General features: G+C 45.4%; 2 protein-coding genes across 2 annotated transcripts; one reads left to right on the top strand and one right to left on the bottom strand.

The window, feature by feature from the left end:
• The first annotated feature begins 13,090 nt into the window (after positions 1–13,090).
• On the top strand, positions 13,091–14,207 carry LOC145428486 (uncharacterized protein F54H12.2-like). Its single transcript, XM_080300692.1, has one exon. It carries the CDS (start codon positions 13,091–13,093, stop codon positions 14,201–14,203), a length of 1,113 nt encoding a protein of 370 aa, XP_080156818.1. The 3' UTR covers positions 14,204–14,207.
• A 4,652-nt stretch (positions 14,208–18,859) lies between these two features.
• On the bottom strand, positions 18,860–20,548 carry LOC113034122 (uncharacterized). The gene is made up of 8 exons (XM_080301042.1): positions 20,326–20,548; positions 20,217–20,252; positions 19,960–20,139; positions 19,717–19,830; positions 19,485–19,544; positions 19,327–19,401; positions 19,138–19,242; positions 18,860–19,026 (listed from the first exon to the last, which is right to left on the bottom strand). Exons 1-8 carry the CDS (start codon positions 20,402–20,404, stop codon positions 18,923–18,925), a joined length of 753 nt encoding a protein of 250 aa, XP_080157168.1. The 5' UTR covers positions 20,405–20,548; the 3' UTR covers positions 18,860–18,922.
• Between the last annotated feature and the right edge of the window lie 2,105 nt (positions 20,549–22,653).

Here is a 22,653-nt window from a genome sequence, read left to right as displayed (position 1 = left end):
GATTTTTAGAATATCAACAAATTAAATCCATAGTAAAAAAGAAATTTAAACCGGGTCAAGTTGAACTACAAACACCACCAAGTGTGGTTCAATTTCTTACTCTTAAAACCCCCAAATTACTATCCAAAATATACAGAATGCTTTCTAAAACAGATGAATCAATATCACTTCCTATTGCAAAATGGGAAGCGGATTTATCAGTTAACTTAGACCAAAACTTCTGGTCTCAGACTTGCTTAAAAACCTTTCATCTAATTAGAAATCCCAGTCTTCAATTAATTCAATACAAAATATTACATAGAGTGCACTATACAGGTCATCGGATGTTCAAGATGGGCTTTACGTCTACCAACAACTGCTCACACTGCCAAACCAATTAACCGGACAATTATATCCACGCTCTTTGGTTCTGTCCACCAGTTCAGAAGTTTTGGCGCGAGATATGTGAAGACTTATCAAAGTGTCTGAAATGTAACATTCCAACTTCCCCCTTAGTGTGTTTGTTGGGCAGCTTAGATAATGTCACTTCAGAAAAGAATATAGCCCATATGGTTTTCACTGCCCTATGTATAGCCAAGAAAACAGTCCTCATGAACTGGAAAAATAAAAATAATCTTAATTCTAACCAATATAGAAATTATCTATTAGATTACATTAGTCTTGATACAGCCTCTGCCACCACATCAGATCAATTGCTCTGGGCTCCTTTGATCAGCTCAATCACCTAGTGGGGGTGGGGGGGTCATAGTTTGGTCCCGCCTTCACTGTTATGATTGGTGTGGGGGTAGGGACAGGCTTAGGGCGTCGGGGGGTTCCCCGGAGGCATCTTTCTTGGGGGGCTGAACCCGAGGTAGCGGTCATGTCCAATTAGGGGCTCTGTTGGCTCTCAGGTGACGGTTTCCTCGTGGCTGCGTGCAGCGGGGCTAGGGGAGGCTCTGTGCTGATGGACGTGGGTTTACTGACCTGGTAGCCTGCTTGCCCCTGGGTGGGTCCGGGATGGGCGTGAGGTTCTGGGGGCGCTCCGTCTCTGGGCTGGGGCCCTGGCTGGGCCTCGGGGGCTTGGGTCCTGGTTGGTGTGTTGCCGGGGTTGTGGGCGGGTGGGTGCACGGGGGCCCAGCCCTGGCGCAGGGTGCCGCCGGTGCGTCGAGCCACCTGGGGGGCTCTTCAACTGGTGGGGGAGGTTGTCACATCTTGCAGGAGCTTTCCTCTCTTCAGGAACTCTCTCTGCAGGAGGGGGAGATACAGGAGAGGTGGAGGAAGATCTCAGCCTGGGCGTCTATTGTCTTATGTAGTCTGGAAGATGAGTGGATGGTGGGGTGGGTGCAGTTTTCTCTGTGGTGGGGTTGGGTGGACTGTCACGGGTTCTGTGGGGCCGGGCGGCGCTGCTGCACTGGGCCCCGGTCCGGATGGGCCTGGGCCCCCTTTCCCTGGTGGGTCGCGGAGTATGGGGGTGCCTACTGGGGTCAGCAGGGGAGCTGGCCCCAGGGAGGGGTCACTTGCCCCTCTCTTCCTTCCCTCCCCATCTCCAGCTGCCTCCCTCTTCCCGCTCCACCACAACCACCCACACGTGCAGGGCCTTGGAGTAGGGGTGTGTCACCAGGGTGCAGAGGAGGCTACCCCCCCCCCCCCCTGTCCCCTTCTGGCTGCCTCTGCCTCAATTTTATCCCACAACTTAGACATTCACATTACTCACACTCTCATTACACATACATATAGGATCTTGGGGGTGGGCACGCTACACGGATTCCAAAAGACCATCAGGGTGTACACCTCACCCCTGGCGTCGTTGCCCACCTCTCAATTTTGAATACACGTAGACATTGAGGGCTAACAGGAGGGACTATGCGCTTACCTGCTGCTCTCTGGCAGGTAGCTCCATGCCCTCCTGGGTTTTAAATGGACCTTAGAATACACATGCATCAACACTACAATGAGCGGGTGGAGGGAGGTTTGGAGTCTTCTCTCACCCCCGTTCTCTGCGGCCTGCTGGAGCGGGGGGGCTAGAAGGAGGAGTTGGCCGTCCGACTGCGGTCTGGAGTGTGGGGCCTCCCTGCTGCTGCGGAGTCGGGGCGGTCTGCCTCCCCCCACCGCAGGGAAAAGGGTAACACCACCTGGGTCTGGATGCAGTTCCCCCCTCCAGGGGCAAGGGTACCTAGACCCGGTTCGTAGAGTACGCTTGGGGAGTGTGATTGTGTGTACAGCGTCTCTTTATGTTTGTCTCCACGTTGGTTGAGTGTGGAGTAAGTGCATATGAGAGCATGAGGGTGGGAATGGATGTTTGTATCTGTGTGTGCCTGTATGTCTGTGTCTATATGTCAGGTTGGGTATCAGACGCCACCTCTCTGGGGACATCTCAGGCCCTCCAAGGTTTGGAGGCCTATCTCCCCCCACCACCACTTCCCCTGCCAGTGGCGGACACCCTCAGACATCGGTGCGTTGGTGGTTCTTTGTGTCTGGGGATGGGCATCCAGGTACACACCGGCTCACTCCTTGGCGGCTGCTTATCGGGGCCTGGAGCCTGGGGCTCGCTCGGGCCACTTTGGAGGTGGGGTGCCCCCGGCCTCTCGGCCTGGGGCTCGGTCACTCAGGCACGGCTGGCTGCCGGCGGAGCTCACGGGCGCGTCACTGCAACCCCCCTGGCTTCTGCTCCGCGGCTGCTGAGTGAGCCCTCATCTGGGACTCTCCTCAGCTCTTTCTGGGACAGTGGCGCGGCTGCCCCTCTGTTGGTTTTCCTTGGTCTCTTGTGTTCTGGGGGCCTCTGGATGTCTGGAGTTTTGATCTCCTCCATAACTGCTTCACACCCTGGAGGACGGGGCTGTGGCCCCCCCACACCCTCTAGCAGATCATTACATGAAGGAACCTTTTAAAAAAAACAAAAAACAAGCGCGTCCATGCTCACAGGTGTACACACGGGTGATCACACCCACAAACTACACCCTTTTTGGCTCCTACCTCAAAGCACACTGTGTTCTGTTGATCTTATGTGCTGCACAATAATGTTTAATATTTAGTATTTACTGTCATATTCCCATATATCATTGTGATGTTGTTTATTCTATTACTCTTGTTCTCTTCTGCTTGTTTTCTTTTTTCTTTCTCAACAGGTGATCCAGGTGATCGATAGATGCATTTTTCTTCTTCTTTTTTTTCTGCCCATTCTGTTGGTTTTTGTTTTTTGCCCTTCTCCCCCGTCCCTCTTCTCAGCTGTTTCTCTTTCCCTCCTTCTTTCTCCCCTTCTTTCCCCCAGTCAAGTCTGTCCCGTATTCAGTAAGTGAAAATAAAATAAACAATAAAAGGTGAATCAAATGGACCATTACGGCAAGGCTGGGATGGTCAATTTGGTAAAGTAAATCCGTTGGCCATCTTTCTTTGCCTTTAGACAATAATTCTGATGGCAAAAGAGCCAAAAGGGACAGGCAAAAAAAACAAAGAAACAAAAAAAAAAAGAGTTACCTGTAGGCATATCTTTGACCGACAGGTGTTACTTTCAATATGCTGAATATTCGTTCACACGTACTGCATGTTAATATTTGCAAGAGCATCCGTGGAATTTCAACTTGTGTTTTAAATCCATCCAGCTCGCAGCTGCGTTATTTGATACAGGCACAGTTGAGCAAATAATTGGAAAGAAATTGGGTCTCGCTGGTTCCCACCAAGTATTTCTTACTGACCACTTAAACAAAAGTAGCTGGTTGTGCTAGGCCTAATGATGAATCAAATCAGTGAGAGCAGTAACCCTTTAATCCAATTCAGAAAACTTTCATAACAACCCGACAAGTTCTTAGTAACTAACCAATGAATCGAATGCTTGAGCAGCTTTCATTAGGCAGTGGTGCACTACTTCTATCCATAAATTTTGATTCAGTGAGCTAATTATTTTATCACTACTCCCCCACTTGTATCAACTGAACAAGCTTCAAGCTGAAACAACTGGGACAGGAGTCCCTTGTTTTTGTGTTGGTACAGTAGGTAGGTGCTTTTGTGCTGCAATGTTATATTGCAATATTTTTTTTTATTGAAATTACATTTTAAAGGGTTTATATAGACTGTGAGCAAATTAATTGTTGCAAGGAAGTTAAAGTAATGGTGCTATATTTAAACTGTTACACTGTTGTTGTTGTTGTTTTTATTAGCAGGAATAAACAAAGATTATTTTTATTCCCTTTAATGGTACACAGAGAAAAGACTCACCAGTGGGGTGAATAAAGTCTTCTGCTTTCGGCTGCCTCCTTCAGGAGATGCCACAGCGCATCATCTTTCTCCACATCACCCTATCCTGGGCATCCTCCTCTGTCACACCAAGTGAATAAAGTCAACTCAAAAAAGCAGACAACAACAATACCTGTGCTCTAAGCTCTTAGTACTAACTGTTCAACATGTATTGTTTCATCAGCGTGTATAAGTTAATAAGAACTCATATAGGTATATACACTGCTCAAAAAAATAATAGTAAAGGAACCATTTTAATCAGAGCATCGAGTCAGTTAAACTGCTGTGATATTGATCTGTTCAGTTAGGTAGCAGAGGGGGGTTGTTAATCAGTTTCAGCTGCTATAAAAAAAAGTGTATTGTGCCAACGTGTTTATTAAGTAGTCATAGTGTTATGAAAGCGTGTAAACTGCACACCCTCACACACCAGAGTGCATCTGTCACGGTTCTGGGTCAGTTTTGACCCAGTATTTTGAGTTCTTCTGTTTTGGTTTATTTTTGAATGATGGATTGTTTTCTATTTCTCTGGATTATGATTTATGTTCTGATTACTTAGTGATACTGTGTTGTTGGTCATTATTATTATCATTATTATTATTATTATTATTATTATTATTATAGTAGGTTTAGTTCAGTGTCAAGTCTGTCTCTCTGTGTCTAGTCCGTGCCTAGTAAAGGGTGTCTTGTTTCCTGTTTTACTTTGAAGAGTCAGGTTCATGTGTGATGTCAGCGTGTTCATTTTACTTCTCCCCTTGTCTCGTTAGCCCTTATTACTTCCAGCTGTGTTCCCCACCTGTGTGTAATCTCCCTGTGTTCTCTGAGTGTATTTAAGTTGTGTCTTCTGTTGTTGCAGTTGCTGGTCCTTCTGTGAATTTACTGTGCTTCATTCTGTGTGTTCTCCCTGCTATCAACCTCCATATGCCTCTGCTGACTCTCCTTCATGTCCATGTTCATGTTTGCTGTTCTATAGTTTAGTTTGTGTCAGTATAGATTCGTTTTGTTCCATTTTGCCATTTCCACCTTTGTTCTACAATAAACCACCTTCAGCGAGTGCCTGCGCGTGGATCCTCATTTATCTTTCCCCACATGGCTCACTCTATTCGCCGTGACAGCATCTTAGTTATGGTCAGAAATAGAGACACAGACTGTTCTTTCATTCCAAGACATTTTTGAAGCATGTTGTCTGATGTGCACTCCACACTTTTATCTAATTGTCACAATTCTCCCCAACATGAGTTACAGTGGAGTAGGTTGTAACAAGAAACACAGTGTATTTAACATTAACACACAAGGTCTGTGTTATTCTTCCAGGGCTTTGAATAGATGCCATTTATGAGATGTAAAAGTGGGAACTCTAACCAAAAAATTGAGTTACAGGTGCGGAAGCAAAAAGTGTTATAAACATAGTCAGTCTCTCCTATACTGCAGTAGTAATTTTAGCATTTTATTTTGAGGTAGGGTTTGCTAAACATAATGATCTGTGCTCTAACCTTGCTTGTCCCCAAATAAATACTACTGTCAAATTAATAAGTGGGTTTATAATCATTATAAAAGCTACTGAAGCAAAAACAAAATGTGCAGCCTCATTACCATCTGCGATACACGGTGTATTCTGACACCTGTCTGCCACAACCAGCATTACATTTTTCAGCAGTTTGAGCTACAGTAGCTCATCTGCTGGATCAGACCACATGGGCCAGCCTTCGCTTCCCATCACTAAGGCTTTGCTGTCCATGACCCTGTTGCAAGTTCACCACTGTTCCTTCCTTGGACCACTTTTGATAGATACTGAACACTGCAGACTGAGAACAGCAGATCTACAGTTTCAGAGATGCTCTAGCCCAGTCATTGAGCGTAAACAATTATGCCCTTGTAAGACTTGCTGAAATCCTTATGCTTGCCCACTTTCCTGCTTCTAACACACCAACTTTAAGGACAAAATATTAACTTGCTGTCCACTAACAAGTGGAATAATAAAGAGATAATCAATATGATTCCCTTCAGGTATAATGGAAAATATTATGACATATGTATGATTGGGCAAATCCAAGTTACACTTGATGATGATTAAAAATTAACAGTAGCTTCTTAAAAATTACTAGTTTGACGGCATTATTTATTCAAGGACAAGCAAGGGTGATGGCATCAGTAAAGAACAGCTCACTATTTTGTAAACATTATGTTGCATGCATAAACATACGCAAACTATACTTTATTTTCCATTAAGTTGCCAAAATTAAAACTCCACTGTACAGAAAAAAATAACATGATTCAGAAAATGCAGATGCAATATAATCTGAATTGTTATTCCAGCTGCCATAAGCAGAAAAGATTTAAAAAGGTTTTTACATAAGTTTAGTAGTATCTCTTTCAACAAAGAGTTCAACACAGTTTTAGAGTCAAAAACAGATAACTGCACTTTTAAATGAGGATATCAAGTGAGATCTATTCATTTAAATGTTGTCCTTACTAATAAAAGGATATATTTTACTAAACAAATTAACTAGCTTAAATAAATTTGTATTTGATTGATAATTAACTGAAATAATGTTAAAAAAATATTTCCTGGACACTTTTCAAACAATAAAGCCATTATAAACCCTAGAACAGTATTTATTCAGAGACAAGCAAGAGTGATGACATCAGTAGATCATGGATTATTATGTTTAGATCAGCCTACTTCAGACCAACATGCCAAATCTACAACAGCAATATACTGAAAACAAATTATGATGTAGAAAACATACAAGAAACCTTGCACATGGTTTGTTATTCCACCTGCCACAAAGAGCTGGAATAATGGAGAAAATTGTAAACTAAGATTTTATTTTATCTCAGTTTAGCAGTAACATTTTCAAAACAACACAGTTCAAAGCAACACAGAGTCAAAAACACATGTCATGACTGTGCTTTCAAATGAGGATTTCAAATGGGATCTGTTTATTTAAATATTGGCCTTCGCAAAGAAAAAGGGATTTATTTTACTAAACAAATTAAGCTGGAACACTCATATCCAGACTGGATTCAGGGAAAAAACTAACTAGGCTGAGAATGCACAACCTTTACACACACACACACACGCACTACAGCACATACCATCCAGGCTTTGAATCTTTTTGTGTTTTATTTTACTGTAATAAAAAACAAAACAAAAACAATTATTTACAATCATGGTTTTACATCTTCATCTTAATAAGCGATCCATTAAATAAGAGCACCAAAAGAGAGATACTCCCATACAGCTTATGACAAAATTTAATCCGAAGTGATTGATGGCCCTAATCACGACCTTTTGACCTCCCCCCTCCCCCCCGGAAGTGTGTAACGAGCGTGACGAATTGCATCCGGAGAAGGGGGGGTGAACCCCGGAAGCGCGCCATCTGTTGCTAAGCGTGTCGAATTGCATCCTGAGAAGGGAGGGGGAAACCTCCGGAAGCGCGTCATCTGTTGTTGGGAAAAAAAAGTTTTTAGAGGGAGGGTCTGCAGCAGGGGAGGAGAATAAAAAGCAGAGAGGAGGAGTCCGTCACAATTTCTACGTCACAGACACACAAGATGGAACCTTTTATTCTGCAGCCCAGCAGCGCTCCTGTTTACTTGGACGGCGAAGAAATCTGCTCTCCCTCCGAACCCTCGAGCATGGGGGGCAGCAGCAGCGAGTGGTCCTCGTCGATTATCAGCGATACGCCCGTCTCTGTCTACAGTAGCAGATCCGAAGCAACCGCCACTCCGCGGAAAGAAGGAAGAAGTAAGAGCGTCTTCATGTTCCGCAGCCAAATTCCAGCACCGAGAAACTTGCGGGGAGAATGGACTCTGCCTGCTGAGGGTTGTGGAAAGTGGGGCTACATATTCAAATATGAGTCGGGGGAGCTCTGGCTTTATCAGCTTAACGAAGGGGAGAGCTTGACGGAATCGAGCAGCATTGTGAAGCTGACTCCCGGTGACTGGGCCGTGCTGAAGCTGCTGGTTGCGATGGTTATCGGAGAGGCAAACGAGGATTTTCCCATTCCTGAAGAGGAAGATGTTGCCCCTAAAAGACGCCGGAGAGAGGTAGATTCTCCTTCCCCTCCTCCTCCTTCTCCTTTCGGCTCCGATGATGAAGAAGAAGAGCATGATGCTGCTGATGATGAGAATGATGAAAAAGATCCCCCTTCCCCTCCTTCTGTCTCCTCTGATGAAAAAGAGGATACTGACCCTGCTGTTGAGAATGATGAGGATAAAGAAAAGACCCCCTCTGTAGAGGATGTTTCCTCCCCTGATGAATCAGCTGATGAATCAGCTGATGATGATGATGATCATCCTCTCTACACAGTTACAGAAGAAGAAGATGATGAGCCCCTGGATGAAAAACTTCCAGAAGACGACGATGTTCCCCCAGCTCCAGAAATAAAAGAGGAGAAAGCAGCCCCTGAGAATAAAGAAAACATTCCCCCAGCTCCAGAAATAAAAGAGGAGAAAGCAGCCGCTGAGAATAAAGAAAACATTCCCCCGGCTCCAGAAAAAGCTACGGAAGAAGAAATAGAAGCTATTCCCCCTCCTCCGCCACGGAACGGGGGCATACGCTTCAATGATGAGCAACTGATCAAGACTAAAACAATCTTGTCAACCGTCTGGTCTTCAGGAACCACAGCCACGGGGAGATGGAGAATGAGAGCCAGCCTGCGCTCAACGGATGAGTCTGATGCGCCTGACATTTTTGTCATGGAGAAATTCAACCCCGACTGCGGATTATTTCGCAGCATGATGGTTTTACCAGCCAAAGAGTGGGTCGTAAGAATGCTGCAAGTGAGGAAGGATATTACAATTCTTTTTCAAACTTGCCGCTGCTGGAGGGATGCTGTAGGAGTAAGGAAATGTCTCAGCTTTTGAAAATCCCCGCCCCTCCCGGACCACGCCCCCCTTCCTTCTGTTTTAAAAAAGGAAGCCCAATCAAAAAGCCTTTTTTAGCTCAGAGAGAGATGGACTCTGCACCCCTGCTTCGCGATGAGGAGACCAGCTCCACCGATTGTTTTTCTGACGAGGGTGAACTGGTACCCGACACTCCCGGCTACTACGGGCCTCTGAAGCGACAGCGGCGGCAGCGGCAGCATGCCGACGAGATGGACGGCTGGGCGTCTTCTTTATTCATCGACACTGTGAAAACGGCTGTGTATCATCTGGTCAACTTGGTGATCAACAAGTACCGCACCGACGAATGTAACGGCTGTAAGATAGATCATCCCAGCCAGAGACAACACGAGTGTCTGCAAATTCTGGAGGATGATTTTTACTCCGACAACTATTACAACATCAGAAAGAAACTGCTCACCCCTCGCTTTGTCCCTTCCATTCAACGTCTGCTGATTGCCCGCAACATCAAGACTGAGGACGTTAAAGTTGGGATGGTTGCGGAGACTCTGCTTCATGAGCTGAAATCGGTGAGGAAAGTCTTTGACGCCATCACAGACGCTTATGACAATTTGGTGGGGCAAGACGTGGTCAAAATCGGGGAACTCCGTTTGGTTACGGAGTTTTACAAAGGTTGCTGATTCTTATCCTGCATGCTTCCTATATTTAACCTTGTTTTTTAATCATGTATTCTGTTTCTTTTTTAAAAAAAAACAAAAAAAACAAAAAACTACCTCGTTTTTTAATCCTGCTTTATTTTAATCATGTATTCTGTTTCTTTTTTAAAAAAAAAAACTACCTCGTTTTTTAATCCTGCTTTATTTTAATCATGTATTCTGTTTTTTAAAATCCTACCTCATTTTTTAATCGTGTATGCTTTAAAAAAAAAGTATCCTGTTTGTTTGTAACCTTTTAGCATGTTTACCTCACGTTTTTAAAAAAAAAAAAAAAGAAAGAGTTTTTTTGTAACTGTTTGACTCTATAAGTGTGTTTTATCTCAGGGTTTTGAATAAAAATGTATTCCTGTTTTTTTTTGCATGTTAAACCCTCTGGTTTTGAATTAAAAAAAAAGAGTTTTTGTATTCTATAAGTGTGTTTTATCTCAGGGTTTTGAATAAAAATGTATTCCTGTTTTTTTTTGCATGTTAAACCCTCTGGTTTTGAATAAAAAAAAAAAAGAGTTTTTGTAACTTAATTGTATTCCTGTTTGATTCTATAAGTGTGTTTTATCTCAGGGTTTTTGAATAAAAATGTATTCCTGTTTTTTGCATGTTAAACCCTCTGGTTTTGAATAAAAAATATTTAAAAAGCATTCATCTCTGGTTTTTGAATAATGTATTCCTGTTTTCTGCACATTAAGCCCTCTGGTTTCGAAAAAAAAATAAAAATAAAAAATAAACATTCATCTCTGGTTTTTGAATAAAATAATAAAAGCCGACTCCTGCGACGCTATAACGCAGACGGGCTTTTTATCAGAAGACGAGATGGCCGAGAAAAGTGAGATGAAAAAAGTGTATTACGACCCACATCACCCCGGTAGTTTCGGAGGGGTAAATAGACTCCGACGTGCTTTAGAAGATGAAACTGGTAAAAAAGTTGATATCCGCAAGGTGCAGAATTTTTTATCCGAGCAGGACGCCTATACTCTACACAAGCCGGCGCGAGTAAGATTTAAGAGAAATAGAGTGTTTGTGACCAAACCCCTGAAGCAGCTTCAGGCCGACCTGTGCGACATGAGACACCTGTCTGAATACAACGACGGATTCAATTATTTATTAACCGTCATAGACGTATTTTCAAAAAAGGCTTACGCCCGCCCCCTGAAAAAGAAGACGGGTTCGGAAGTGACTGAAGCTTTCGAATCTGTGTTGAGAGAGAGTGAAATACCGGGAAATTTACAGACCGATGCGGGAAAAGAGTTTTTCAACAAGAGTTTTCAAGCTCTGATGAAAAATCACAGCATCTCCCATTTTGCTACCGCCAGTGACCTAAAGGCCTCGGTGGTGGAGAGATTTAACCGCACCCTGAAAACGAGGATGTGGAGATATTTCACCGCGCACAATACCAGACGCTATCTGGAGGTGTTGCCCGACCTGTTAGAAGGATATAACCGCAGTTATCACAGCAGCATTAAAATGGCACCTGCCGAGGTGCGCCCCGAGAACGCGGATCAGGTGTTTCGCAACTTGTATGGAAAGACACCCGCCCGTCCTAAAATAAAGTTGAAATTTAAGAGGGGGGATCTGGTGAGAATATCCAAATTGAGAGGAGTATTTGATAAAAAATACGAACAGAGTTTCACGGACGAAATCTTTACTGTGATCCGGGTCCTTCACCGATCGCCACCCGTGTATAAGCTAGAAGATTATGACGGCGAGCCTATCGAAGGGTCGTTTTATGAGCCCGAGCTGCAGAAAGTGAAACTGACCGAGGACAAAGCGTTTCATGTGGAGAAGATTTTAAAGCGGCGCACAGTCAGAGGGGGAAAAACAGGTTTTTGTCAAGTGGAAAAACTGGCCGGATAAATTCAACAGCTGGGTGAAAGCCTCGGAAGTGGTAGGCGTATAAAAAAAGAGACCCCTCGCATCATTCGGCTCATTTTTTAAAATTCATCATGGAGTCCGAAGGGTTTTACGTGACCCTGCCTTCCAACGCCAGCAAGGACTTATTTAAAGATAACACCAGCGGCTGCTACACGGTGGATCTGGCCAAACCCCTCGAGCTGACCGGAGAATGGAGCGTGGGCTTATGCGAATTCATTTATCCGCGCACATGGTACAATCTACCGCCGGACGCCTCCTACTTGGAGCTGATGCGGACGACGGAGGAAGATCAGCCCCTGGTGATTTCAAAATTCGGCAGGGGAGGTCATTACGGACGCGTTAAAGATCTATTGGATCACCTGGTGCCGGCGATCCAAAAGTACGACCCCTCCTTCGAGGCCTCTTTCAACAACATCACCAAACGTCTGGATGTCAAAGGAGACGGGAGCCATAAAATAAAGGTCTTCCCTCCTCTGGCTTACATGCTGGGATTGAAAACGGACGAGTGGTGGACTCTGTCGAAGCGCTCTACTCCGTATCCGTGCGATATGAACGCGGGCGTATATAACCTGTTTCTCTACACCGACATCGTTCAGTACCAGCCGGTCGGTGACAGTTACTCACCGTTGCTCAGCGTCCTTAACGTGAAAGGCGATTACGGAGATGTGATCAGCATCAGACATAATACGGTCCATTACTTGCGCGTATCTAAAAAATACATTAAAACCATACGCGTAGAAATTAAAACGGACCGCGACAGATTCGTGGATTTTGTTTACGGGAAAACGATAGTCAAGCTGCACTTTAAACCGGCTTGAGAATGGCGGCGCGTCTCCCACAGGACCCCCACCGTTTTGTGAGGTATTATGAGGGGCAGGTGGGAGGTTCCCTTCCGGGTTTTTACGGAGCGCCCGTGATGTACGGCAGAGGGATAGGATCCATCTTCTCCAGACTGTTTCGTTTCGTGTCTCCTCTCTTCAAATCCGGGTTCGCCGTAGCTAAACCTCACCTGAAAACGGCCGCAACCAATATCGCTACAGACGCTGTGAAAAGAGTGATGGGTAAGCTGACCGAGCCTCGCCAGGAGGGGGCGGGGGGTATGATGGTCCTCTCCCGCAGGAAGAGGAAACGCCCTCCGGGCGAGCGGATTAAAAATAAAAGCGCCGGAGTAAAAAGTAAATCAGTCAAGACCAGCGGTGGGAAGAGAAGGAAGCCCCAGAGGAGCTCGGACATATTTTAGAAGAAAATAAATAAATAAAAAATGTCTCTCTTACACAAGAAATCTGCCGAATGCACCCTTGCCAAACTGGATCTATTTTCGGGTCCCATGACCCAGCTATCCATAGAGGATAAAAAATATCAAGAATGTCAGCCCCTCTGCTTTGAACGACAACTCACCCATTGAATTTTTCATCCCCGGAGACGGGGAAAAGTATCTCGATCTGAACGACACCATGCTCCATCTGAGAGTGAAAATTACGGAAAAGGACGGGAGCAACATCCCACCCGATGCAGGGGTAGCCCTCATCAATTATCCTCTCAACACAATTTTCAGTCAGTGCGACGTTATTCTGGGGGATCGATTGATTTCGCAGTCCAGCGCCACCCATCCTTACAGAGCCATGATCGAGACGCTGCTCAACTTTTCAGAAGACACTCTAAAGAGTCAATTCAGCGCCGGTCTGTTTTACAAAGACACGGCCGGACACATGGATTCTATAGTTATAAGCAACGGGCAGAACAAAGGGATAAAACAGAGAGCCGTTTTCACGGCCGAGTCGCGAGAAGTGGACCTGCTGGGTCCCCTCCACGCTGATATTTTCTTCTGCGAGAGGCTCCTGCTGAACTCTGTGGATTTGAGAATTAAATTGATACGCAACAGCGACGCCTTCAGTCTGATGGGAACTCGGGATTCGCAGTTTGCCCTGAAAATAACTTCGGCCTCTCTGTTTGTTAAAAAGGTCACGGTCTCGCCGGCCGTCAGGCTGGGACACGCCGCGGCCCTGATGAAAGGAAACGCCCTCTATCCTCTTTCGCGCGTTTCTGTGAAAACCTACTCCATCCCTGAAAATTCCAGGATCTGCAACCAAGAGAATCTCTTTCTGGGAGCCATGCCCAAATACGTGGTCCTGGGCATGGTTCATCACGACGCCTTCACCGGGAGGAGGGATCTGTCGCCTTTCAACTTTAGACACAACGATGTGGAGTATCTGGCGTTGTGTCAGGACGGCAGGCAGGTGCCCGCCAAAGCTTTCCAGCCACAGTTTGACCGCGGAAATTCGGTCAGGGAGTTTTATCACATGTTTTCCGCCACGGGGAGACACCTCAAAGATTTACCTCTGAGCATCGACCGCCGGGAATTTAACGAGGGGTACGCCCTGTTTGCCTTTAATCTGGAACCCAGCGAGGATGCTGACGCCCTGTCTCCCGTCTCCAACGGGAATTTGAGGCTGGAGATGAGATTCAGAGTTCCTCTGCCTCAGACCACCACTCTCATAGTGTACGCCTGCTACGACTCCATTTTGGAGATTGACTCTAAAAGACAGGTGCTGGTGGATTATTACTAAAAAATATACATGGATAACCTTCAGCTGGAGCACATTCTACATCGCGCCTTGGGAGACGTTTTCTGCGGGGTTTGGGCCTCGGACCAGCTGGCCTTTTTGAGGCGCGACTTTAAACCCCCCGCCTACTTTATAGTAAACACTCACCCCTCGCACTTGAGGGGAGAACACTGGCTGGCTCTGACTCTGGAAAGGGACGGTTCCTCCACTTTTTTTGACTCTTACGGATTCCCTCCCGACTTTGCTCACTATCCCTCGGTCATCTCAGAGTTTCTGGAAGGCCGCTCTGACAAAATACTCTATCACGATCGTCAACTTCAGCACCCTATGTCTGTCGTTTGCGGGCAACATTGCATTTTTTATCTATGTCACAAGGCTCAGGGGTTATCCGTCGGTAAAATACTTTCTCTGTACTATAACGATGTGTTTAAAAATGATGACATGGTGTCTGACTTTCTGAAAGGACGCTGCCCCGCTCGCTCTCGCAGAGGTCATCACGGGGCGTGCTCCTTACAAAAGTTTAAAGATGCGTGTATCGAATAAAGAAACGTAAACAAAAAAAAAGTTTGTTGCAGCGTTTTTTATTTCATTTGTAAAAAACAAAAAACATTTGATTTTACATAGAGGTCCAGGTCGGGGAAAGCGTTATTTTCACCCGAGAAGGTTTTCTCCCCCTTCGCGCAGGTGTCTGTCCTCCCTCCTCCTCCTCCTCCACAGATTTAAGACGCGCATACTGGTCGCGAGCTCTACGGTTATGTATTGAGGATGAGGGAATGTTTGCTTCGACCAAAGTAGTTAAAAACGCGTTCCATCCTTTCGGTCGCGTTTGGTTTTTACTTTTAAAAGAGAGGGAGAGGTTTTTAAATAGATCGATCATGTGCGAACCCCGCACCGCATCCCCCTTGTAAACAAATTCACCCCTCTTTGTCCATCCTCCTCCACCCTCAGCTAATTTCTGCATAATGTAGCGGGCGTTTTTGCGATCTCGAGGGGGTAAGGATTTTAATACTTCTTCCATCATTTCATCATCCTCCTCTCTGGGCCGCTGCACCTGCACTTGTTGCTGCTGCACTTGTTGCTGCACCTGCTGCTGCTGCGCCTCCTCGGGCGGGAGGTGGAAAGTCACCCTACTCTCCTCGTCCCGGCCCTGTTTAGAGAGTGTGAGATATCTCCGCAGCAGAGACTCGTATCTTTTGATTTTTTCATACGAATTTAGCCGCGGATCCTCCAGTATGGCTTTCATCTTTTCGTCCAAATCGTCTTTGGCAGTTTCTCTGACGGTAGGCTCGGTGGGTCGGGTCAGTTTTTTCAACTCGTGAGAGGGAACGAGAATCATTTTTTTAAACATCTCAGCGTTTTTGAAATATTCCTCCCAGCAGGTTCCCCAGAATGGGTACGGCTGCGGACAACAGAGGGAAAAGAAACCCGCCCGTTTGTTTCTTTAAAACTTGACGTTTACGGTTTAAACTCGTTTTCTTGTCGGCCAGCAGCCTGATGATCTTTTTCTGGCGTTTCAGCTTTTGGTATTGAGAAGCGGAAAGAGGTATGTTTCCCTTTAAAAGATTTAAAGCTATCTCGCACAGCGCCTGGAGGAAATCCGGGGAGCTGTGAGCGAGAATGTCTTTGCGTTTCTGCGGCGACGCGTGGTACAGAGCTTGCAGTAAGACTGCGTTTCTTTTTATACGCTGAGACATGGCTACTAGGGTTTAGGCAGGTAAATGACGGGGTACTGCCCCGGAAGCAGACCGGCGCGCACTCTGTAGCGTTCTGGGCACGAGGGAGTGAGATCGAGGATTAAATACCCGTGGGGCTCCTCGGTGGCGTCTTTGAAACTGTCGGAGAAAAATGTTTTTTGCGAAGGGAAAATCTGACGGGCCAAAATCTCAATCTGCAGCTTGTCTCTGGGGTTTTTAAACAACACCATATAATTGGAGTTTAAGCTGATGGTGCGGCTGTATTTACCCTGATGGAAAACATTCTGGGTCAGCATCATGACCGAGACGTTTTTATGGTGGCGGTATTGAGTGAAAATTTTAACCACTTCCTGGTGATCCGAGGCCTGAAAGATGACGTCATCCAGCACCACCAGAACGTCTCGGAAATCTTCGAAAGAATCAGGCAGCCCCTCGACAAATTTAATGTTTTTATTGGTCTTTGAAAGCTCCTCGTACATGGGTTGAAAAGAAGTATAAATCCACACAATATTCACGGGCACAGTATCCATGACGCGTTCACAGTTTTCCAAAACACACTTTACAAAATGAGTTTTCCCACACCCGCTAGGACCCACAACGAGACAGGAAAAAGGCACTTTCAGTCTGTGATCAAAATCAGTTTCCTCCATTTTTTTTTTTTTTTTTTTTAGAAGAAAACAAAAACAAAAACACTAGTACCCGAAAGGCAGAGTTGTGCCGTCTGGAAAGAGACGTCTCTTGTCGTAAACCACGCGAAACTTTTTCTGAAATGTTCTGTTTTTGAGCACAAAGCCTCTCTTATCCCTCTGAATCCCGTTCTGAGGGGTCTTGAGCTCCGCCTCTTTCATACCAGAAAGGTAACTTTCCACCAACCCGCTCATACTGTCGAAATTGACACGTTCGCAACATTCTCTCGTCTGCGTTATTCCTTTCATTTTTACCACCAGTTTCTTTTTGTTTCTGGTCCGGTAGGCGTAACTCTTTGGACCCGCGGAGACAAATTCCTGGATGGTGTCCCCGTCTAATTCGTCCGTGAGATCCCCTAGATAGTTGCCCAGCTCTAAAGGTTCCTCCCCCTCTTTCACTACGTAGATCAGAGAGTCGGTGTCGGTGTACAGAACGCTGCGCTGCAATTTTTCTAAATACTCGTAGAGTTTTAGACGGGCGTAGGCTGTGGTGAAAGCGGCGATGAAAACGTTATTGGTCGCGCCGGGAGGTATCACGCACCGCTCGTTATAGCTCCACTGAATTAAAGCCACTTCCTGTTTTTTGGTCTTTAAAAAAGAGACGTGTTTAAAGTCGTACTGTCCTGAAAAGACGTAGTTAAAAAACTGACTCGGCTTTCTGACCAGAGTGGTCTGAGTCAGGTTGGTTCTCTGAGCAAACTTTCCCCAGAAACTGTTGAGACACAATTTCGAAACTTGTCTTTTGGCCTGATTCACCTCTATTTTTGACGGGTCTAAACGTATGCCCTGATGCCTGTGGTACTCTTCCACGTATTTGTTCCTCTCATCCTCGTCGCGAGCTTCCGGAGGATAACCGGAGGCTTCCTGTTTGCCTTTGAGAAAAGTGTTAACATAACCGGCGAAAATATCGCTGCTGCGGCTATCAAAGTGCCAGACCTCTGTGATTTTAGCCACTCTGTAACCTAATTCTAAGGCTTTGTTAAACTCGACGGTGACCCAGACCCCGGTGAGAGCTCTGGCCTCGTCGTCGTGAAGGCACGGACCGCTTTGTTGATTAGTCTCGGCGCAGGTGCGACAGAGGGAGAATATTAATTTACCTCCGGGGGTTTTGTACGGTAGAACGGGGAAATAGAGCCCGCGCGGCGGGTAAACGGTGGCTCTGATCAGCCCGAAATAACTGCGAGGGTCTGCAAAATTCTCTCTGATGATTTGGGGGTGATGCAGAGGGTAAGCGCGCTTGGCGTTGACGTAAGGGTACAGGGATGTGACGTCTACGTAATACACATTTTCTCCTGGCGAGGCGCTGTAACGCAGCCTCAAGGCCGAAGTGCGGCCTCCGTAAAGTCCCGAGCGAGGAGACAGAGGTTCCGGGGCTTCGTAGCTCCGCATAAAATTTTTAACCTCCTCGTTCGATTTTTTCATCTTGTTCCATTCGTGCTCCCACAGAGTGACCGTGCGGACTCTGTAAACGTTTCTCAGCTCCCGGAGCCTCGCCTCGGCAGAGGCGTGCAGGTCCCCGTAAGGAGATATATTTCATCATCTAACATTTTGCGAATCTTTTTACGCGGGTCATTACTGCCACCGCCTCTAGGATTTCTAATTACTTGCACGACAATTTCTAGGGGAGAGCCTGCGACGATCGCTCCGTTTGATTGTATCAGCCTGGCTAGCAGGTCCTCAAAAACCGGTACAATGTTTTCAACGCTTTCGTCGACGTTAAAAACAGAGTGATTTCGCGCGTGCTCGCTGATGATCTCCAGTTGAACCCGGTCGTTACGACTAACTTCCGGTCTGACCCTATCCGCTAGATCTACAAAATTATCCCTGACGTCGAGGTAAAATTGAGCAAGGTCGCTCGCTTCATCCGGAGAGGGAATGTTAAATACTCGCCTTATTTCGAAATTATTAAATTGTTCGCGGCGAGTCACCGCATCGTTCTGTACCCGAGATCCTCCTCCTTGTTGATGCTCCGCAGGCCGGTCCTCCTCCCTGGGCTGCTGATGATGCTGCTCCACCTGCACCTGCTGCACCTGCTCCTCCCCCTGCTGCTGGTCGTAGAGCTGAAGAGCATTTTCTATCGGCTGCAGAGGGTCAAAGTTCAGTAGACCGGCAAGCCGTTCGTTTTCAATGTTTTGAAGGAGGACCTGCAATGCGTTTTCTAAAGGTTGTAGTGGATCGTTCGGTGGTGGGGCTATATTGTTTTCTATCGGTGGGGCTAAATGTTCATCGTTTCTGTTTAATTCTGCCACGGCTTCCAACAAAGCCTCAGGAATGCTGCGTTCTTCCGACATGATTTTCTTTATTTCTTAATTCACAGACTTTTACATGCGTATGCTTTTACTTTACAGGTCCTTGTGTCTGTATATCGATGCATATGTGCGAACTGTTATGGCGTACATGAAAGCGAGGTCTTCAAGGATTCTCTTCTTATGAAGCAGCCGTCGAGCTGTAAGAAAAGACGGACAGAATGTATTTTTAAACCTTACATTTTTTATTTTTTATTTTTTTTATAGAGCGGAGAAGTTTAATAGGATCGATTCATCCCCCCGTCAATTACCTCTCAGTCTCCTGAGAGGAGGAGCTCTCAGTCTCCTGAGAGGAGGAGCTCTGGACGGTTCCTCCTCCGCCTGATTTTCTTCCGCCTGATTTTCTGTATCGGTCTCTGTCGGGGAAATAAAACAGAAGAGATTTAAGAAAACAATCTCCTCCTTCCTATTTTTTGAGAATGAAAAAACTTTTTATTTACCTCGCTCCTCCGCCTGATTGTCTTCCGCCCGATTGTCTGTAGCGGGGGATTGGTTAGGTATATCCGCAATCTCGGCTGTCGAGAAATAAAACAGAAGAGATTTAAGAAAACAATCTCCTCCTTCCTATTTTTTGAGAATGAAAAAACTTTTTATTTACCTCGCTCCTCCGCGCGATTGTCTGTAGCGGGGGTTTGTATAGGTATAGCCGCAGTCTCGGCTGTCGAGAAATAAAACAAAAAGAGAAAGATTTAATAAATAAATAAATAAATAAAAACTTTCTAGCACGCTTTATACCACTCCAAGTCGGGAGGGGCGGTATAGCACACTCGGATTACTCCGTCACATCCTGTTATTTATCGAAATGACGGATATTGCATCATATTGTTTACCTTTTGGTTTAAAAGGTATTTTCCTGCAGTTCTCCGGGTATGCGTTGACGAAAATAACGTTGTCTTCTTCTTCTTTTCGCTGCGGCGGCGGGGTCTGTATATTCTCGATTACCTCTGTCGAGAAATAAAGCAAAACTTTTTAAAAATCTGCTCCGGGTCGGGAGGGGCGGTATAGCACACTCGGATTACTCCGTCACATCCTGTTATTCAACAAAATGGAGGATAATGCATCATATTGTTTACCTTTGGTTTTAAAACTTTTTTCTCCGCGGTTCTCCCGGTATGCGGAGACGAAAATAGCGCCGTCTTCTCGTTCTTCTTTTCGACGCGGCGGCAGCGGAGGTTCTGCGGGGATTATGGCGTCTAATTCGCCGCGGAAAACGGCCGGATTTTTGCTGCTACTCTCTGCACTATCAATAGCCTCTGTAAGTAACAGAGTTTGGTTAAATCAAGTCTATCTAAACTTATTTAAAAAATGGTATATACTTATTTAATCGTACCGTAGTCCACTTGCGTGAAATCATTGATGTAGAAATCTAAAAGAAAGTAATCAAATTATTGACATCTCTGTTGATATATAATTTAAAGTCGTAAAGAAAAAAAACTTACCGGGGTGAGGTACGAACAGTTCTGGCGAGATGGCCCTGGCGCTCTGATCGGCGGCGTTGTTTGAACGGAATGCTGACATAATATTCACGGATTCTTCCTCGCGATTGGTAGAACTGTCACAGTAGGGGCTGAGCAGATATCGACTCCCCTCCCGTTTCTTCTCTCATTTTATCCTAGTCTAGCGAAGCATCTGTTTTTCGCATCTTTCTCTTGACAATACCGATAGTTAGAGAGGATTGTTTTTTTGTTTTTGTTTTTGTTTTTTGATTGCCTTCTTGCGAACGCCGTCTGTTTTCCACATTCTGCAACGGTAAAATATGACTTTGAGACGGGTATTTGTTTTACCAAATGGGCAACAGTTGTCTGACCTTGTTCTTGCTGTTGACAAAACTCGCCTCATGGTTGACTCTTTCCCACAGAGGGGGGGTGCTTTAATAAACTTATTCGAAAATGAGCTTTTTTCCGCTAAGGCTTATTTTATTGGGAGATGTACGAAATTATTTACCGGGTTACAAGCAATGATAATATCGGCTGTTGACTCCTCAGCGGATCAACATTTTCTATCTATTGAGAAAACCCATTGTAAAAGTAATGAAGGAAAAAACTCTTCCGCCGTCTCACTCCTCCTTGACCCGCGGTGTGTGTGTGTGTGTGTGTGTGTGTGTTTGTGTGTGTGTTTGTGTGTGCGCGCGCGCGCGCGCAGTCGGGAGAGTTGTAGGTACCAAATTTCCTTTTTTTTTTTGATTGCCTTCTTGCGAACGCCGTCTGTTTTCCACATTCTGCAACGGTAAAATACGACTTTGAGGCGGATATTTGTTTTACCAAATGGACAATTGCTGTTGACAAAACTCGCCTCATGGTTGACTCTTTCCCACAGAGGGGGGTGCTTTAATAAACTTATTCGAAAATGAGCTTTTTTTTCCGCTAAGGCTTATTTTAGGGGAGGAGATGTACGAAATTATTTACCGGGTTACAAGCAATGATAATATCGGCTGTTGACTCCTCAACGTCATCATTTTCTATCTATTGAGAAAACCTATTGTTAAAGTATTGAAGAAAAAAAACTCTTCCGCCGTCTCACTCCTCCTTGACCCGCGGGGTGTGTGTGTGTGTGTGTGTGTGTGTGTGTGTGTGTGTGTGTGTGTGAAACAAGATCGCCTGTCGCGGCAATTATGGTTTGTTTTTCAGTCTCTCAAAAGGAAAAGTAGTATTCACTAAGGGATATTTATTCGTTTTTTACACATAGGCAGCCTGTAGGTTACAAGCGGATAGAAAGTTCTTCTTTTCATCACAAGCTATGGTGTATCTTAAAGGTTTTTTACAGCGTCTGTATTATAGGAAAATAAAATACTATTGAAATCTCTACAGGAAGTCACTCTTTATTTCCATTACAAACGCCGGTGCAGCTTAAGAAAGTAAAATTACACCCGCTATTGTAAAAAAACAGAGAAAATTGTCATAATATTGAAACAGAATTCAGACTATGAGTTTGCGGAAAACTAGCTGCCGCTCTGTCTCTCTATACAGCACAGAATCAGCTGCTGCATCACCGCTGTGCTTATGGAACATGACGCATCAGGTCTGAAAATGACTAGACACTTCCGGAGTATTTCCGGTAGGGTCATAAGGTCCGGATCGAGGCCTTCCTTAGTAAATATGTTGTATTTGAATATGTCATATTCAAAGCCTTCTTCTTTGGGAGAGCAGATCTCATCGGACACAGGAACGCTGCTGGGCTGCAGAATGAAAGGTTCCATCTTGTGTGTCTGTGACGTAGAAATTGTGACGGACTCCTCCTCTCTGCTTTTTATTCTCCTCCCCTGCTGCAGACCCTCCCTCTAAAAACTTTTTTTTCCCAACAACAGATGACGCGCTTCCGGAGGTTTCCCCCCTCCCTTCTCAGGATGCAATTCGACACACTTAGCAACAGATGGCGCGCTTCCGGAGGTTTCCCCCTCCCTTCTCAGGATGCAATTCGACACGCTTAGCAACAGATGGCGCGCTTCCGGGGTTCACCCCCCCTTCTCCGGATGCAATTCGTCACGCTCGTTACACACTTCCGGGGGGGAGGGGGGAGGTCAAAAGGTCGTGATTAGGGCCATCAATCACTTCGGATTAAATTTTGTCATAAGCTGTATGGGAGTATCTCTCTACCAAAGTTACAAGTAGAGCTGAATAAAACATAGTGCTTCAGCATTTTGTTGTGTCTGTTTTTCCTGTGCTGCCAGGATACAGTGGGAGAAATAATCATTTGATCCCTGCTGAATTTGAATGAAATTAACTGTCTCGAATTTTAATGTTCATTTGATTTTAACGGAGACAGAATAT

This window comes from Astatotilapia calliptera, chromosome 4 (assembly GCF_964374335.1).
Source record: "Astatotilapia calliptera chromosome 4, fAstCal68.1, whole genome shotgun sequence".
Classification (NCBI taxonomy): Eukaryota; Metazoa; Chordata; class Actinopteri; order Cichliformes; family Cichlidae; genus Astatotilapia; species Astatotilapia calliptera.
Note: the sequence above shows the minus strand (reverse complement) of the source record. Positions and strands in the feature narration are given on the sequence as shown.

Coding starts and splice junctions, on each gene's coding strand:
- LOC145428486 (XM_080300692.1), top strand. CDS start 13,091: ATGCTCCATCTGAGAGTGAAAATTACGGAAAAGGACGGGAGCAACATC.
- LOC113034122 (XM_080301042.1), bottom strand. CDS start 20,404: ATGTCAGCATTCCGTTCAAACAACGCCGCCGATCAGAGCGCCAGGGCC. Junction 19,402..19,484: donor CAATCGCGCGGAGGAGCGAG/GTAAATAAAAAG, acceptor ATTTCTCGACAG/CCGAGATTGCGGATATACCT. Junction 19,027..19,137: donor TCCTCTCAGGAGACTGAGAG/GTAATTGACGGG, acceptor CTTTTCTTACAG/CTCGACGGCTGCTTCATAAG.